Below are 18,692 nucleotides of genomic sequence, written 5' to 3' on the forward strand. Positions count from 1 at the left end.
CCAGCACTAACTGTGCCCACAGGACAGATCCTGCATCCTGCCCCATCCCTTCCTGTTCCCTGCTAGGGACCAGCCTGGCTGCAGCGCTCCCTCCCCAGGAGCTCGGGCACTGCCTGGCCATGGGACACCTTCACACAGGACCCCCTCCAAGCTCTGCTCTCCATTTCCAGTCAGATCACACACAGACAGATGTGTCATTTTTAACCACGTGAGAGAATTCTCTGCTCACTGAGGAGGCAAAGGGAAGCACATCCACCCCAGGAACACACCGGCCCCAGGGCAGGAGGAGCAGCACCATGGGGACTGCCCAGGATGTGTCTCCACATCTCCTCGAGGCTTATTACTGAAAGGATCCTGCACTCTGTCTCCATACCTCATATCCCTGTATTCTTCCTTTGTGCTGGTTCTCCCAAGGGGGAGCCCATGAAACTTCAACGTCTGAGGCGGAAAGACTTCTGGCCAAAACAGTGGTTGGGGCTCTCGTTGGCTCTGTGTGGTTAAAAATAAAAGGAAGACTTTTCAATTTTATGTTCAATTAGTCCTGAGTGTCAAGGGATTTATTTTCTTCACTGCACAAGAAAAGCAGCAAACAAATGTGCACGTTTCAAACCCAGGGCCTGTCAGGCTGTGCTGGGCAGCACTGGCTAAGAAATAATATGTCATTGCTAAACTCAGCCCAGGATACCATGTACTGTAATTAGGACAAGTGGGAACATTTTCTAATCAGTGGCCATTAATTCATGCTAAATCTCAGCGGAATTCTTTCCAGATTACATATTACTTTTCCATTAATATCAAAAGATTTCATTACGATTAATGTTATTTTAATGACTGCGAAAAGAATTCATCACGGCTCGCCATTTATTAGAAATCAGAGCAGGGGCTCAGGTATCAAAGGATATGCCAAGGTGGAAACTAAACCCTTCCAGACCCAGGGAGGGGGGGAGGAGGGCGGGATGGGCTCCTGGCTCTACCTTCCTCTGCGGAGTAGACGACGGTGACGGGGCTGAAGGACCCTTCGCCCTTGTTGTTGTACACCCCGACCTTGACCTCGTAGGGCGAGAAGGGCGGCAGGGTCTCGTTCCTGAACACGTATCTGGAGGCATCGGGGGAGGCCACGACCGTCTGCATCCAGCTGACGGTGCCGAAGGGCCGGAACGCCACCACGTAGCCAAAGCCACCCCCGTTCTGCAGCTCCTCGGGCACCGTCTGTGGGCAGGAGAAACACAGCAGTGGCTGTGGGGGAACCTTCAGCAATGGCACACACTGATCTGCCCCTCTGGGTGTTGCCTCTCAGTGCTGCTAAAGCTGCTGTTCTGAAGAGAGCACTGGAGATGGGAGGCGATGGAGTCCTGAATTAACCCATCCTGCCTTTCTGCTCCTTCTCAGAGGAATGCAGCACCTCCAGAAGACACTTCTCCTAAGACCTAATTCACCTTCCTCTACTGACTAGATGGAGCCTCCATTATTGATCTAATTTTAGGCACTGCCACAAGTCTGAGGTTTGTTGGGGTGAACCAAGGACATGGTTCTTGCTTTCCCATGTGCAGCTGCTCTCGTGCCTTTGGAATCGCATGTGAAGCCCTGAAGAATATCCTGGACACACTGACACTCCCCACTCTTAGGCTGTCAGCCCCTTAAAAAGCTGCATTAAACCAAAAGTATACAAATAATCCCTAATGATGGGCCACTCTCCCACAGACGTGGTGCTGAAGCTGGTGCAGGGGTTAGTTCTGCTCAGTCCTCCTTCCTCTGTGCTGTGAGGCCACACCAGCCCATAAAGGAAAGGCCTCTGGACATTTAAACCAGTGAAACGACTGTTCTATCAAAACACAAATTATATTTTGTGCAAATTACGACTCAAACCAATGTCTGCTGTTCTTGCCATGTGTGTTTTTGAAACATATTGCAGTATCTTTAGGAGACACGGCGTAGCTAATTAGCCCAACAGAGGAGGAAATTTAGCACATTGAGCCATGTGGCGAGGACAAAAACCCATTTATAGGTTTTTAATAACCTTAAAAATATCTCTGGCGATTCATTCTGCCAGCTTGGTCAGAAATAGTGCTAAATGGAAGTGTTAGCATGGCTGGTGAAGTTCATTATTAGGAAAAATATGCCAGCTGCATCGCATCACAACAGGGAAATATGAGCAGACAAATGACTAAAGTTCTAACCCCGTGTGCCTCATGGAATATTAAACATTTTTCATCTCTGTATCTCCTCTTGCTGGCTGCCATGAGCAGCACTGAGAGCCGGCATGCCTTGTGCTGGCTCTTAACTGTTTGCTGCCTGACATCCCATATAGGATGAGGGATGGAGCTTGAACCAGCCAGGCTGGTCAGGATGTGCCAGTTTTATCCCTCAGGTGTTTCTGCCCATCTGGGTTTTGCTGTAGGGATGTGTTGGGGCTCAGGGGGAGCTGAGCTGGTGTCCCTGTATCCCCTGCCCAGCACTTCCCTGCTGGCTGCCCTGCACAGGGGCCTGGGGAGGGAAGCCCTCTGGCTCCATTTTAGTAGCTGGGCTGTTTTTATCACATAATCTGCGCTTTTTTTTTTACTGCAAACCATTTGAAATCTCCAGGAGCTTCACTGGGCTCTGGGCTGAGACTCACCTCCCAGGTAATGACCAGCTCAGACTTGCTCCCTCCACCTCCACTGACATTAGCTGGGGTCACTTCAGGAACTGCAAACAAATAGAGGCAGAGGAGAAATGTGACAACTTTGAAACCATAATAATAATAATAGCACACTGAGGTGGAACAGACCTGTGCAGTGACAGGACTCTGCTGCCCTTCCCCTGCTGGTACCAGGAATGCCATTAAAGTGACTAATTTACCATGGCAAACAGCACATTAAAAGTATGTCAATAATAGTATATTAAAAGTATGTCAATTAACTTGTGTATTCAGTCTCTAATTGTTTAGTTTAAACATTTATCTTCTATAAAGAGGGGCTTTTATTTATTTTCCTATTTCATATTTGGTTCCGTTACGGGCTAAAAAAGAACAGAGCAGCCACCTGCCAAGGGTTGCCCATAACTGAGGGATCTCTTGGCACTGGTGAGCATTTATTCCACGAGATTTAAGTGTGTTGCCCACCCCTACTTACGAGCTTCTTCAGTTCTTCTCTTCTCTGAGGGTCTGCTGGGCTCCCCGATCCCGATCAGGTTGGCAGCCACCACTCGGAATTCGTACTCCACCCAAGGGTTCAGCCCCACCACTGTGGCTGTGAACGTCCTGCCATCGATGACCTCTGGAACTGGAGACAGCCGTGGGTCAGGAATGCAAGGAAAGCCACTAAAATGTTCAAAGCTCTGAGAAAAAGGCACAGAGAAATCTGATTTCCTTAAAAGCGAGCGTTTAACGTAAACACAGAGTGAATAAGGACTGATAAACCTTTTGTCATCTTTCTAACTGCAAAGGTGTCCAAGAGGTAGCATTAGACCACTGTGTTTTTAGCCCAGAAATTCCTGCTATTAAAGAGTTTCTCCTAAGTTGCCACTGTTTGAAAACAAAGTGTCAAGACAACAGGTTTAAAGCGTTTTTATTTTTCTCTTTTTAAAACACACTGTTCCCTCTACTTAATGGTTACTGGAACGAAATTAACCTCTGACGGAATGAGCAATTACACCATGGGATTTTTCCCTCTATCAGGGAAATAATTCCACTTTAAGATAGGCCAGATGACACGGGCTGTCCCTGAGGGATGTCTTTATAGACCACAATTACTGTTGTATATCTCCAGCGCGGCAACAAAGGAGAGGAATTCATTCTGTTTTCCCTTAAACATTCATGAGAAAAATGGATGAGTAATAGCACTGACTGGACCCTAAATCTTTGGGTTGCCAAACCTGAAACTAGTTAATAAGAGCAGTGCTCTGCAGCCAGGGAAATTGCTTCTCACATCAGGGAGCAGAGCTGGTCCACGTGTGCATCCCGATGGATGTGTTTTCCAGCAGCGGTGCTCGGAGGGGCCCAGTGATGGATTTACCTGTGCTCACTGCCTGCCAGCCCACCGAGAAGGGGGTCCTTGCTTGCACCACGTACATGGTGATGGGGCTGTGGTTGTCAGCCCCCGGCCTCCAGGACAGCTGGGCCGTGGTGTCCGTCACCTCGTCGATCGTCACGGCCTCGGGGGGGCCGGGGGGACCTGTGGGAGCATCGCAGGAGAGGGGTGGGTGAGGGGGTTCAAGGGGTCATCTTCCCTCACTCAGGACAGAGAAGTCCCTGCAGAGGAGTCGGTGCAGCCCCAGCTCTCATTGCCTGGATGAGACTGGGAGGCACTGGGGAGATACAGCAGCACCATGGATACACCAGCACCATTCCCAGGGAGATACACCAGCACCATGGATACACCAGCACCATTCCCTGGGAGATACACCAGCACCATGGATACACCAGCACCATTCCCAGGGAGATACACCAGCACCACAGCCAGGGAGATAAAGCAGCACCATGCCCAGGGAGACACCAGTATGTTCTGCTTCACTGCTGGGTTCTTCTTAACCAGTAAAGGTAGCAGGACACACCAGTCAGGGAGAGACCTCTCTCCTCTCTCACATGGCCATTGCTCCTGGGAGTGGTACCTGAGGTGCAGCCTCTTCCCATCTCAGAGAATCCCTGAATGGTTTGGGTTGGGAGGGACCTTAAGGATCATTTCATTTCACCCCCTGCCATGGGCAGGGACACATTCCACCAGCCCAGGTTGCTCCAAGCCCCGTCCAACCTGGCCTTGGACACTTCCAGGGATGGGGCAGCCACAGCTTCTCTGGGATCCTGTGCCAGGGCCTCCCCACCCTCATAGGCAAACGATTCTTCCCAATATCCCATCTAACCCCTCCTTCTGTCATTTTGAAACCGTTCCCCCTTGTCCTGTCACTCCAGGCCCTTGTCCAAAGTCCCTCCCCACCTCTCTTGGAGCCCCTTTAGGTACTGGATCAAGGTACCCTTTAGGTACTCAAGCAAACTCTCCTCTTGCAACTCACTCTGTGGATTAAAAGCATTCACATGTGATATTCAGAGAGCTGGACATGGTTAAATATCTAAAATACCCTGAAATCTTCCAATATCCTGCCTTTAAAATGAAAGTTCAGCAGGTCTAGCCAGATTTAATTTCTGAGAAATTAAAACTTTAAATTGTTTTTGCTGGGGGGAGCAGCCACGTTAACACAGGCTCAGGGAGCAGCTGGTTCTTCTGCTGCTACACCAGAGAAATGGAATTTCACTGTATTCTTCACAAATTCCTCCTACTGACTGGCAGAGTTTGAAACAAGCTGCATTCACTTCATGGCTGGGAATAACTATGATTTCTGTATCATTGTTTCATATTCCGAGATAAATAATTCTTTTTTTTCCTAGCATCTAATTTTTTTAACTTAGTATCTCTTATTATTTTGACACAATTTCAATATTTTAAAAACTTCTAAAAATTATTCTCAGGGCTCTATTGATGCACCAGCAATTCACCTCCTGCTCCTGGTCTCACAGCCCAGGGATATTTCCCTGTTTCTGTACAGCAAAACTCTCAGTGCAGCTGTGGGATCACTGGCCTGGATGAAGACATCCTGTTGGTCACAGAATCCCAGAATGGTTTGGGTTGGAAGGGAGATTAAAGCTCATCTCATCCCACCCCCTGCCATGGGCAGGGACACCTTCCACTAGCCCAGGTTGCTCCAAGCCCTGTCCAACCTGGCCTTGGACACTTCCAGGGATCCAGGGGCAGCCCCAGCTTCTCTGGGCAGCCTGTTTCTGTGTTTTACCACCTTCAATATTTGTAATAAGTGACAAGATCAGTATTTTATCATCACCAAGGGTCATTTTCTTGTGAGAATTTAATGTTCCTCCTGTTTGTTTACAGAGGCAGCACTAAGGAAATTACCCAACTGAGGTGCCTAGAGCAGCCTCTGTTGAAATGTTTGAGCTAAACAACCAAAAAATTCATCTGAAATCGTGTTGCAGCAAAAAACCTGAGAGCCAGTGAAAGAGGGAATTTTCTACTATTTTTTTCAAGCTCTCCTCCTTTCACCAAGTTGCCTGAGAACTCACATAGAGAACATGGGACAGGACAAGAGCAAAAGGCCTCAAGTTGTGCCAGGAGATGTACAGATTGGATATTCAGGAAAATTTCTTCATGGGAAGGGTTGTCAAGCATTGGAACAGGTTGTCCAGGGCAGGGGTGGAGTCACCACCATCCCTGGAGGGATTTAAAAGCCATGTGGATGTGGCACTCAGGGACATGGGTTAGTGGTGGCCTTGCCAGCCCTGGGGGAATGGTTGGACTGATGTTCTTAGAGGGCTTTTCCAACCTAAAGGATTCTATGAATTTCCTGGGGTCTGTGAGAATCAAGAGACAGAGGAGCAGCAAAGTTTGCTTTCCCCAAAGTCAACAAGCAAGAAAATATATATAATATTTATTGTAAGGATGCAGACTCAGGGTAACTAATTACAGCTCTGTTAAAGTCCTACTCACACATCACCCGTGCATGGTAATGAATAGATCTTGAAATATCAATGAAGTTCCTAAATCACATTTATCCCAGAAAAGGAATAATATTACTTGGCAGAAGTGCAGTGAATAACCTGAATGCTGCTTCTGCTGCACAGTTCATCAAACAAACGAGCTCAGTTGGTGCAGGTTTGGCATTTAGGACACAAACACAGTGTGTTTATGCGAGCTGTGCCTGCTGGATGAGGGTGTGTATCTGAAACACGTCACAGGCACTGTTTGAGAACGTGGTGTGAACCCCAGTGCGTGCTCAGAGGGTTTTTTTCTCGGATTAATTACAAGATGCTGGAGGGGAAAAAAAAAAAAAAAAAAGAGAAATTTTACAACAACAACACCAACAACAGTAACAAAATTCAAATACCTCTTACAATCAGGTCTGCAGCAGCCGAGAGCTTGTCCACACTTGTTTGCACCATGCAGACGTATTTCCCCGCGTGCTTCAGCTGGATGCTTCTGATCATCAAATCACCAGCTGAATCCTGCTGATAAAGTAGGGAAAAGTGGTTACAATTACTTTTTAATGAGCGCTAAACATCATTATCACATGAAGGACACTGTGACTAATGGATTTACTTTGCTCTGGCTGATGAAAACATTAGTAATGCAAGCTTGGCCTATTAAAGGGATGTGCCTGCCTTGAAGGGGAGAGCGGGAGCGCCTCTGAAGTTCTGGTTCCTCCCCGGGGCAGGGGAGCAGGGCTGGGGTCTGGGAAACACTTTCTCTTAGTAACTGGTTGTAGTCTGGTTGTAGTCTACAACTGCCTTGTGAGGGGCAGAGGAGGGGCAGGGACTGAGCTCTGCTCTGGGGGGACCAGGGACAGCACCCAGGGAAGGGCTGGAGCTGTGCCAGGGCAAGGTCAGGTTGGATCTCAGGCAAAGGTTCTTCCCCCAGAGGGTGGTTGGCACTGCCCAGGCTCCCCAGGGCAGTGGGCACAGCCCCAAGGCTGCCAGAGCTCCAGGAGGGTTTGGATGATGCTCTGGGGCACAGGGGGGACTCTTGAGGATGCTCCTCTACAGGGCCAGGAGTTGGACTCGATGATCATTGTGGGTCCCTTCCAACTCAGCATATCCTGGGATTCTGTGATCATTAAAACAACGTGACAAAGCTGATGTGGGGCAGGTTCACACCTCTCTGGATATCCCATTTACACCCTCTCTGGTGTTCAGATGCCCAAGTTGTGTCTCACTTCCTTCCACAAGTGAAAACCCAGCCCCAATTCTAAGACATCTGCAATAATTTCCTGGCCTTGTCTGGCAGCCAGCATTCTGATTGCCCCGTGTTTTTGTGCTAAAGATCATGAGAACAGCACTCTCCCAGGAAATCTTGCATCACCTAACAGCAATAATTTGTTTTCCAAACACCAAGTGCATGTCTGATTAACTATTGAATAGAACTAATTAGGTTTCTCTGTGTATCTGAAGCTGAAAACACTCTCTAAATTTTTCTCCAGACACAAAGCATTGGGTCCATTGGAAATCTCAGGGTAACCTTGTGATTGTGGCTTTTTGACTGAGAAATATTAATCAAGTTTGTAATTTTGGCTTTGCAGGCCGAGCAGGTGCAGTCACCCCAAAATGTGCACCCTGGGCATCAGTCTGTAAGGGCATCTTTTAAGGCTTGGAAATTGTGTTTCCTTTTCCTTTCAGTATTAAATTGCACCCCTGAAAAATGTAAATATAGACTGTCACTCTGCCTGAGACTCAGCAGAGTCCACAGCTCTGCTGAGCCTCCTTTAGAGACACAGGAAAAACCCTTGATGAAAATTTTGCACTTTTTCCATCATTTTTAGAGCTCCTTTCACCCAATAAAAGTGAAAAAAAAATCATGAGGATAAGTTAGAATTTAAACAACCCAAGCCCTGCCTAAACAGGGTAAATTAGATGAACTCTGAACTACAAAGGAAAATGTTATGGTTACAAAGCAAAGCTTTCAGAGATGGTCTGTGAAATCACTGCTTTTCTTACTAAAAATTATTTGGGAATTATTTTGAGTCATAAAACTGGCATGAGAAGCTGGGGCAGGTCTGACAGATGTGCCACCTTCTTGTGTGAAGCTCCCCTCTAACAGATGGCATCCTGAGGTATCTCTTTGAGCACTGGCCTTCTCCAATCCCCAAAATTTATGCCTCAGCATCTTCAGGAAATCTAAAACTATTAGAAAAGTAGTTTTATTTTAACTTAACAACCTGCCCTTCAAAAGTGAGGTAAGAGCAGAGAAAGCCAAGCAGAGATGGACCATCAGGGCACCTCTGCTCTGCTGAGGGTGCTCTGGTCCTAAACCTTCCTGCAGAGGCACAAAATGCCAAATGCCCCAAGAAAATTCTCTCCTCTCCTAATGAAGGTCAGCAATTCCTACCTTCCTACCTTTGCTTCTCCCATCTGCCACTTGGCCATGGACTGTCCAACCATCATTTCCCACTTGTCCCTCTCCTGGCTTTCCACGAACATGAACTTTTCAGCCTTCAAGTAAACAATTCTCTGGGCACTGCAGAAGTTTACACTCTCAGTGGGTACTGACTGGGTTTCCCAGAAACAAAAAAAAATCAACCAAACAACCCAAAGATACCAACATGGCATTGCCAGGAAACCTGCACAGGTAAGACTGAGAAGAAATGTCACCTCCAGGGGTGGGGGATGTTTGCAATACTCTCCAGGTTATTTTGTGCAGAGGAAAAATAGTCATTCTAAGCATGTGGTCACAAGAGGAGGACACAGAGAGAGACAGATAAACATGGCAACAAACCCTGCCTGAGCATTTTTGAGGATATTGTCTGATCTTCTGCTATTTTCTCTATAAATACAAAGTTCTACAATGGTTACAGTTTACATTTATTTTACTGTTTCAGACAGAGAAAATCTATCATGGATTTCTTCCTTGAAGGAGGCAGTTTTTTGCAATGAGAAAACATATTTTAGGTCTCCTGACATCCCTCCCACTGTTCATTTGAGCAGATTTGTCATGCCATGAAGGAAATCATAACAACTCTGCACCAGCTCTAATGAACTAATACACTGGCAATGTTCATCTCAGTCTATGAACAGAAGACAACACAGAAACATGGAATCATTTAGAGTGGAAAAGCCCTGTAAGATCATTGAGTCCAACCATTAATCCAGCACTGCCAGGGCCACCACTAAACCATCCACATGGCTTTTAAATCCCTCCAGAACTGACTCAGCCAAGTCCATTCCTTCTCTTAGCAGCCCTTTTCTATTGTTACCTGCTTTTAGTCCAGTGAGGAGATGCTTTAGAGTTAATACTTACCCCTCCCACTCTTTCAAAGTGATCCCCATCCTTCTCAAAGTCTATCAGGTGCCCATTAAATGACCAGGTGAACATGATATCCAGGGAGTGGTCGTGAGAGACCTGGCATGGCAGGACAATGCTCTCCCCAACGGTGACATCCATGCTGAAAGGTGACACCATGACCCGGGTTGGATCTACAAACAACAAAGAAAGGGGAAAAAGAGCATTAATCTGGTTCTCCTGAGGAACATGTAGAGCTGAGAGAGATCCTAAGCAGTCCCCCACAACTGCAGTGATCACTTAGGAAGGTCCTTAATATAACAAGTGAACTATCCCATCTTTGCTTTTATCCTCCAGTACCTTTCTGCAGTTGTTGGATTGAAACACTGTTAATAAAGCCTCCAAAATCCTCTTCCACTCACCATCCTGATGAAGAAGGAGAAAAGAAAGGGCTGGAAAAGAGTGCAGCAGATCTGAAAGGCTTGGTTAAAATTTTTGAGAAAGCTTGGAAGTCAGAGATTCTCTTCTTTGAATCTTCTTACTTCAAAGAGCTGTTTCACAGTCACACATTGTTCACCACGGTTATAAAAAACTATTCTGTTGTTCCTGTAATAAATGTTGCCTCAGGAAAACTCTCTCAGTGTAAAATCTCCAAAACTAGAATGAAGAAGGGGATATTAAAAACATGCGTGATATCTGCTCACATCTGGAAAGGGAAAGAATTGGCTGAGGTTACTGTTGTACCTTATTTTTATTGCAAACTTGGTGATTGTGTAGAACACTGGCCACGCTCTCTGTGGTTTGACATTTCAAAGCCAGGCTGTTTTCTTTGTGCCAGGAGAGTCCCCAGAAAGAATAAACATAAATAATGAGAGATACCAACCAAAGCTTTGACACCATGGACACCAAAACCCTGCCCCAACAAGCCAAGTGCTGTGGTGATGTCAGAGAGGGGTTTTGGGGGGGGATGTGGCTCTGGGGGTGGTGACTCCAGATGTCACTGCCCTGTTGGACTAGAACTGAGGAATTATTTCAGGGAGATGAAGCAGAAAAAAGGGCACTGCCCTAAACATGACACTTCCAAAGGGAAGCCCTCAAACCTCCAGGGATCTGTGATGCAGCAAGTTCTGCCTGTTAAATACAGGCAGCAGCTCCACCCCAGCTTCCAGACTAATCCCTAATTCCCAGCTGGAGTTCACACAGATCCTTCACCACTGGTTTAATGGTCTATTTTTCACTTGAGTCCTGCAGTAGGAGCAAAATGGTGGCACAGAAAGATGAGCCCTGACACATTATGCAGACTCCAGCTCCTCGTCTGTGCCCGTGAATTCCCTCTGCCTCCAAAGCTGACATTCCTCTTTCATTTCTGTTGACAAAAATGCAGTAATTTTTTCTACAGGGCCTCAGAGGAAATGAAAAGGAGACAAAATATTGCTTAACAATGAGACCAAAAGTCTGAAAATCATATAGAGATAGATATTTTTGCTTATTCCAAAAATCTATTCTGCACAACTGCCATGCTAAAATAATACCAGCATTATTCAATCTCTGGGATATGACACCAAAATCTTAACTACTTCTTCCAGAGACTACTGCCCAACTGCTTAAGCCTCTGCTAAAATAATAAAGATACAGCAACAAAGATATGGACTGGACAGAACTACTCCCTGAAATCCAGGGGATGCAAAGCTGTTCCCAGATTTTTGAAGACCTTATCAAAAGTGTACAGGAGGTGGTGAAAAAGATTTAATCTCTGTCTGTATGGATTCAGATCAAGTCCTCGGGGACTTGGCTGTGTTATCTTGGACAAATTTATTTCATCTATATTTCGGTTCTTCTAACCAGAGCAACTCTTAACACAAACACAGTAGGTATTATGAGGCTTAACTAATTAATACAATTAAATGATTAATACATTTAAAATTTCTTAGGCATGAGCAGTATAAGTGCACATGACTAAAACAATGCTTAATTGTTGCTTAGATTTATGGCATTATTTTTGTATAACTGATGTATCAGGATTTCCCAGTCACTTGGTGTTGCTACAACTGAAATTCAGGAAGACTCAGAGCATCCCAAGCTCAGGATGCTACAGGAATACCCACACCAGCATTAGGGCTCAGGCATGGAATCACTCACTGAAATTTCTCTCAGCATCAGAAGTTCATCTATTTTATAAACATGTAAAGAATGAAGAATATAAATACATGGAATAGAATATATAATATAATTGTATAGGATTGTAGAATACAGAATATATTCTCAAATGGAATTCTGGTATATATTCTGTATTGTGGAATTCTATACAATTCTAGAATATATTCTAGAATATGGTTAGAATATTTATTTAGAATCATAGAATATAGAGTTATAATAGAATTCTAGAATTTATATTCTATATAGATATAAAGAATATAAAGAAATGGGCGTTTGCTGAAGACCAGAGCAGCTCAGCAGAGCTCCTGGCTCTGTAGGAACTCAGTGCCTGGTTCCTCTAAAAATCAGCCCACAGGTTTCATGGAATCATGGAATTATTTAGGTTGGAAAAGCCCTCTAAGGTCATCAAGTCGAACCATTCCCCCAGCACTGCCAAGGCCACCACTAACCCACATCCCCAAATGACACATCTACACATGCTTTGAATCCCTCCAGGGATGGGGACTCCACCCCTGCCCTGGGCAGCTGGGGCAGGGCTGGACAACCCTTCCACTACAGAATTTTTCCTAATATCCAACCTAAACCTCTCCTGGTGCACCTGGAGCCCCTTCCTGCATGTCCCTGGGAGGATGAGGAGCCAGGCAGGGCCTGGGGCTGTGCTGGGCTGTGTGTGACTGTCTGTAGGTGTCACTGAAGGCTCAGGGAAGCAGCAGAGCTCCCTCTCACCCTTCCTTTCACGCCAGCATTTTCAGGAGCACGCTTTTTGTGTGACAGGAACAGCACTTTGCAGTTTTCCATGGTTTTCCCTGCTCACCAGCCCCTCTGGCAGCACAGGGGGCTCATCCTGTGGGGTGTCACTGCGGGCTCTGAGCAGCCTCAATGCTCACGGGGCTGGTCCTCAGCTGGAGCAAATCCTCATGGCCACCCCAGGACAGCTCTGGATGCCCAGCCATCCCCCAGCCTCCCTGGGGGGGTGCACTGAGGTCATCTGAGCTTGTCTTACCTATTTCTGTCCTGCCTTACATCCCGATTTTCCTGCCTTACCTCCCCTGGCTTTACTGCTGCAGCACATTGCAGAGAACTTGGTGTATTCCTGACTAAGTGCGTTTGCTTCACACTACAAGAGATTTTAACAAAGTTTTCTTCCTTGCTTAGAAGAAAGGGAGCTGAGCAGCACTTCCCATCCGTGGGAAGGCTGGAATTGCTTCCCTCCTGTCCCTGCAAACAGCAGCCTGGCAGTGCCATTAGTGCCGCCTGCATCTCCCGGCTGCTCTTGGGATGCAGGGATGCATTTCCCAGCTGCAAACCCAGAGGCTGCAGGCACTGCAGGCACGGGCTGAGGGGCACCATTACCCAATCTGCAAAGGATCCATCCCACATGGATGTGCTATCGACTGGGTGTCCCTCAGGAGGGATCCCTTGTTTGGGGTAAGCAGCTCTGCCTCGCTGCCCCTGCTATGCGTGGCTGGGCCGTGTCACATCGACCTGCTCAATGTGACACAGCGGGACACGACCTGCAGGGGCACCACAGGAGTGACAGAAAACACAGCACAGGCTGACACTCACAGATAATGCTTTTTTTTCCCTTAAAAATACAGGTCAGTTCAGAGCGTGCAAAGAGCTTTTGAACGATCACAGAATCCCAGGATGTGCTGAGTTGGAAGGGACCCACAAGGATCATTGAGTCCAGCTGCTGGCCCTGTAGAGGATCATCCCCAAGAGTCCCACCCTGTGCCCCAGAGGATCATCCAAGCCCTCCTGGAGCTCTGGCAGCCTTGGGGCTGTGCCCACTGCCCCGGGAAGCCTGGGCAGTGCCCAACCATTTTCCTGAGATCCAACCTGACCCTGCCCTGACACAGCTCCAGGTCCTGTCACTGGGCACCACAGATGCAAGAAGAGCAGGGAAAGCAAGAAGCCATGTCACAGATATTGTGCCCATCAGCAAGATTTCCACTGACCAGAGGGTTTTTTTCAGACCTGCCTCTGTTAAGTGGCTCCTTGGATCCCATTCCCAAACGTGCCCCTCTCCAACCTGGCTCAGCTCCACAGGGCATGGATCCAGTGATGGCAATAACCACAGTGCTTTTCAGTGAAGGATATCAAAGTCCTCAGTAAACACTGAGATGTGCTTTGCCAGCCCTGGCTGCTGAAGGAATAAAGGGCATTTCACTATAATAAAAGGCTGAGCTGTAACATGCTCGGGAGATACAGCTCTTCTTGTTGGCCTCAAATCAGTGGAATTGAACATTCAGAGACAGATTAAAAAAAAAGAGATAATGTAGCATTTCCAAGGCTGGTTGCTGAACCCTGAGCATGTAATACCTAAATGCTTATTTAGAGATCTATCCTGGTACAGAGGGGGTCAGAGGAGAAGGAAGACAAGGGAATACTCTGGTTTTGACATATTTAGCCAGCATAAAAAACCTGAAGAAATCAGAACTCCTCCCCCCCAAATTCATGCTTCCTTCAGACTGTTCTGCTTCTAAGGGAAATTTTCTGAGATCTTGCAAAGACTTATTCCTTCCTCTCCTCTTCCAGCCTTGCCTGCACTTCAGTCAAGTTTGTGCTTTCATGCTGCTAATGGGAATTTTGTAAAAAGATCCTATAGAACCAGGGATTCATTAAGGTCAGAAAAGACCTCCAAGATCATCAAGTCCAACCTCTGACCTATACTGAGGTCTGAGGTGAGGTCCCTCTCCCCTTTACTCTTTTGCCTAAGTAGGAAAAGTCTGTTGTAAATACTCATGGCTTTGGTTATGGACAGAAAAAACCAGTCTGGAGCTTTAAATGGAATAAAAAACCCCCAGCAGTGTTTGTTTTTGCTGATGGGTATTTTCTTCAAGCACATAAAAAATATTCATCTCCCACCTATTATCCTCGGAGTTAAAGAGCTGAGCAGCTTGGATGTGTCCTGGCCAGAGTGGCTCCTCCAGGATGGGGAGGGAGGACGTTTATTCCAGGCTGGACAAGGGGAGCCCACAGAGCCAGAGCCATTCCAGCCCCTGGGCTCTGACTCTGCAGCAAGATCCATGCTCGGAGCACGCCAGGGCATCTGCTGGGTGGGTAATGAGAGCCAGGGTGGCTGACAAGGTAATTCCAGGTTCAAGCATCAGTGCTCAAGTGCAGGAGTTTATGTTCAATTACCAGATGCTTCAAACAAGGCACTGAGACAAAGGCAGGCGATGCCAAGCACAGGCTGCAGCCAATTCCAGGGAAAACGGTGCTGCTTTTCCTGGGGCTCTACTTCCATCACTCTGCTGATATTCCTTACGTGGATCTGGGCAGATAAGCAGCAGTTTCAAGTTTGATTAACTATCTAATTACCTAATTCTCTTAAATTAGTCTTAAAGATGCAGATATGTTTTTTCCTGATCTGCATAAGCCATTTCCTGTACCAAGGTTTGGGAAGTAAACCTTTGTCTTGGATAAACTGCAAGGCTCAATCACTGTTCTCACTGGACCACAAACCAGGGGTAGTTGTGCAAATTTGCACTAATGAAGGTTTACCTTACATGTATCAAAGATAAACCTTGTTTCCTGTACAAGCTTTGAAACTGTGTTTTTCCTGCAGATTAAGTCAAATATTTGGGACTCACTTTTCCTCCCCTCCCTTTTTTTTTTTTTTTTTTTAGAATACCAGCATGTTTACCCTTTCCATTTTGCCTTTTATCAGTGGGAGTTAATAAATGCATTGCAGATCAATGTCCTCTATTTGCAATGACATTTTACATTATTGTATTGATTCCAAGGCAAATCGTGTCCAGAGATAATAAAAATCAATCTTGGAGGTAGAGTCACCTGGTTTCTATGAGCAACCAAAGAATCCAAATCCAGTCCATGAAAACACTCAAATGTGCTCTAATGTTTCTTTCTCTGTTTGTGAATGAAACATTTAGCCAAGACCATAAAGCCAAAAGCATCTGAGACTTGACTAGTGAAACTTCTGGGAGCTCTGAGCACCATCAGACACTGAGATCTGCAGAAAAGAGGAGAATACACCCCTGAACTGAAGAGATTAAAAAGCAATGAATAATATAAAATAAAAATAATATGAGAGCAGAGCAAACTACAGCTATCTTAGCAGACCCAGTACCTTATGGGGCACAACTGAGATCAAAAAGAAAGGGGGAAAAGGGAAATATTTACAATATTTGGACTTGAAAGTATCACAGATGTGAACTGTGATGAGTCACATATAGAATTTCAGGAACAGGGACATGGTTTTTATGCCAGTCTCTGTCCTCTTTTCCATATAATCAGCTGTTACACATGTACCAGACAAGTAACTGATTTATAAGCACAGTTCTTACCAGGAAATTCCACAGCACTTACAGTATCCTCTGCTGTGTACGATGGTGCTTCAGCCTAATAAAATATAATCCTATTAAAAGGACACTATCAGTTTAGAAAAGGGACTTTAGGCCTGGGACTGAAGTCACTTAGCTCTGATTTTAGCAATGTGTGTGATTAGTGCTCCAGATCTTTCCATGTAATCAGGCAGCACTGAAGGCAGTGAGACATGGCCTGGTATTTAACAGGGATTAAGGAAAGGAGGGATGGAAATCTGACCTCTCCAGGAAGAGCACAGACTTCAATTCAGCAACACACACAGTTGAGCTGGGCATTTAGGACATGCTAAAATTGCTTTCCTGAAGGAGGATCTTTATCTTGCAGTTTACTCGGCCTAAGTCTTGCTCTGTCAGAACCACTACAATTATTTTCAGCTGGGTGCCTGAGCCCCTTTCTCTGAGGAAGGCTCTGCTTTCTGTCAGGGTGGGAAAGGTTGTTTTAAGAGGCAAGTTTGGATGTTATTCCCTGGCACTGCACTCCTAAGTGTCCCATCCATCCAGCTGCTGCAGGTTCCCTTTTTCAACAACAGTTTCCTTCTCAGCTTCATTCAGAGCTGAACTGCAGTCGAGGTACAAGTTATTAACATATTTCTTACACTGATATTGAAAAACAAGCTGCCCATGGATTGAAAACTGTCTAAACTTGATGTAAGCATCTCCCTCCCAGGAATTAATGCCTCCCATTGCCCAGGCAGGGAGCAGGCAGTCAATCAGGGGATTGCATTTCTGCACACTCAAATCTGCATTCTCGGCGTGGCTGAATAATAAATGAAGGTTAATTTAAATCTGAAAACACATTAAGACTGGAATTGCATGGAAAGATACTGGGGAGGAATGTGCCATTAGAGCAAATTCAAAGAAAAAAATATATGAAAATATATCCACTCCACCCAGAGTGCAGAGAGTGTTACTTACATGACGAGAGGGCATAACAGTCCACTTTAACCTCCATTTTCCCCAGTGCAATGCAATCTGATCAAATCAAGCTCTCTCCGTGCAATTGTCACAAAGAAAATCATGTGTAATGGGGGCTGGAAATGACAATCAAATCTGTCACTCAGAGAAATTTGTGCTTGCTCTTTCCAGCAGCACCCAACAGCTCCTGATTACCCCACAGACCCCAAACTTGCCTCCTCCAGCTCTCGACCTTTCAGGCTGAAATAAAAGTCACTCCAGAGGTGCCTGGGCTGAAATGGCTCTGTTTGACAAACGATTCCACGTTTGTGACACGTTTTACAGATAACCCAGAGAATTCACGGCGTCACCTTTCGTGGGCTATTGATTGCAACCAGCTGATATCCGTCTTTTCAAGCATGGAATAATCTACTGCCATTGCACAAATGATGGCTGTCTCCCCGAGAAGGTTAATCAGATACAGGAGGAATCATATCTAATCTTTGATAAATTGCAAGTCGCTCAGGGATCAATCACTGCTCTCCTTGGCCCACAAGCCCCGGGGCGTTGTGCCAACGTAACGCTGCCCGTGGACACGGTGCCCAACAACACCCTGCCCCCTGGAAGAGTTCAGCCTGCTGAGGTGGTTCATTTATGGGGCTTTTTCATGCTTTGAACAGCAACGACCATAAATCAAAAGATTTCAGAGAGCATCAGGGAAGCAACAACCTGAAATCCGGGCGCTCAAACTGCAAAATTAAAAATGCGACTTAAAAGTGTGACTGGCGTGTTTTTAAGGTACAAATACGTATTTTAGGTCTTTCCTACGTGAATTGTATGTCTATTTTCCACACCCTCCCCATCAGGACCAAGATGTCAGGAGTAGCTGACGTGCAAGAAGAAATCCCAAATTAGGAGTCACTAGGAGCCTCTTGAGCTGTCAAACTCATGGAACAGCCTGAAAATCCCTAAGTTGGACTTTCCACCTTCCCAGTGAATGATCCATAGCTTAACCATCCTTAATATCACGTGAATCAAGGCTTGCATGTGGCATCAATGCCTTGGGATAAGCCAGACCTGGGGTACAGGTCATTTATCAAGCAGCCCAGGACACATTCATCTTCCCTGGAAAGGGAAGTGGAGGGGAGCACCTACTGACACCTCTGAAAACAGGACAAGTTTTTACTGTTTTTTAACTATTTTGTTTTACTATTACATTACAGCTTGTGGAAAATACACATTATACCTGTAAATTTAAGTCAAATGAAGGAAGCACAACAGCACATAGATACAAACCCAGCTGCAAACCTCAGGATTTTACAACTATCTAAAGAAATGAGTCAGGCAACAGGGAGACATGGAAAGCAAGAGGGAGGGGGTGATTTTAGCACTTTTTATCAGTATTCCCAGAGGAATTGTATCCACGGTGCCCACGGCTCCTGCTACCAGAGCACAGCAGGGGAGCCAGCCCCTTAAACCCCAGTCTGAACATTTGGACTTTGAATCACAATCAAATGTGAACAATTAAGCTAAACAGAAC

General features: G+C 46.0%; 1 protein-coding gene across 3 annotated transcripts in view; it reads right to left on the reverse strand.

The window, feature by feature from the left end:
* The window catches only part of LOC135420128 (contactin-4), a 283,517-nt gene that overhangs the window by 5,911 nt on the left and 258,914 nt on the right, over positions 1-18,692 (reverse strand). For 2 of the 3 annotated variants that reach the window (XM_064667145.1, XM_064667146.1), the window contains 7 exons: positions 9,771-9,946; positions 6,868-6,988; positions 3,993-4,151; positions 3,111-3,260; positions 2,615-2,685; positions 975-1,209; positions 374-489 (listed from right to left, as the gene is read on the reverse strand). In XM_064667145.1, the coding sequence (XP_064523215.1) occupies positions 374-489; positions 975-1,209; positions 2,615-2,685; positions 3,111-3,260; positions 3,993-4,151; positions 6,868-6,988; positions 9,771-9,946 (1,028 nt within the window). The remainder of the gene's footprint in view (positions 1-373; positions 490-974; positions 1,210-2,614; positions 2,686-3,110; positions 3,261-3,992; positions 4,152-6,867; positions 6,989-9,770; positions 9,947-18,692) is intronic. The other variant, XM_064667147.1, reaches the window with a different exon arrangement.

This window comes from Pseudopipra pipra, chromosome 11, assembly GCF_036250125.1.
Source record: "Pseudopipra pipra isolate bDixPip1 chromosome 11, bDixPip1.hap1, whole genome shotgun sequence".
Taxonomy (NCBI): Eukaryota; Metazoa; Chordata; class Aves; order Passeriformes; family Pipridae; genus Pseudopipra; species Pseudopipra pipra.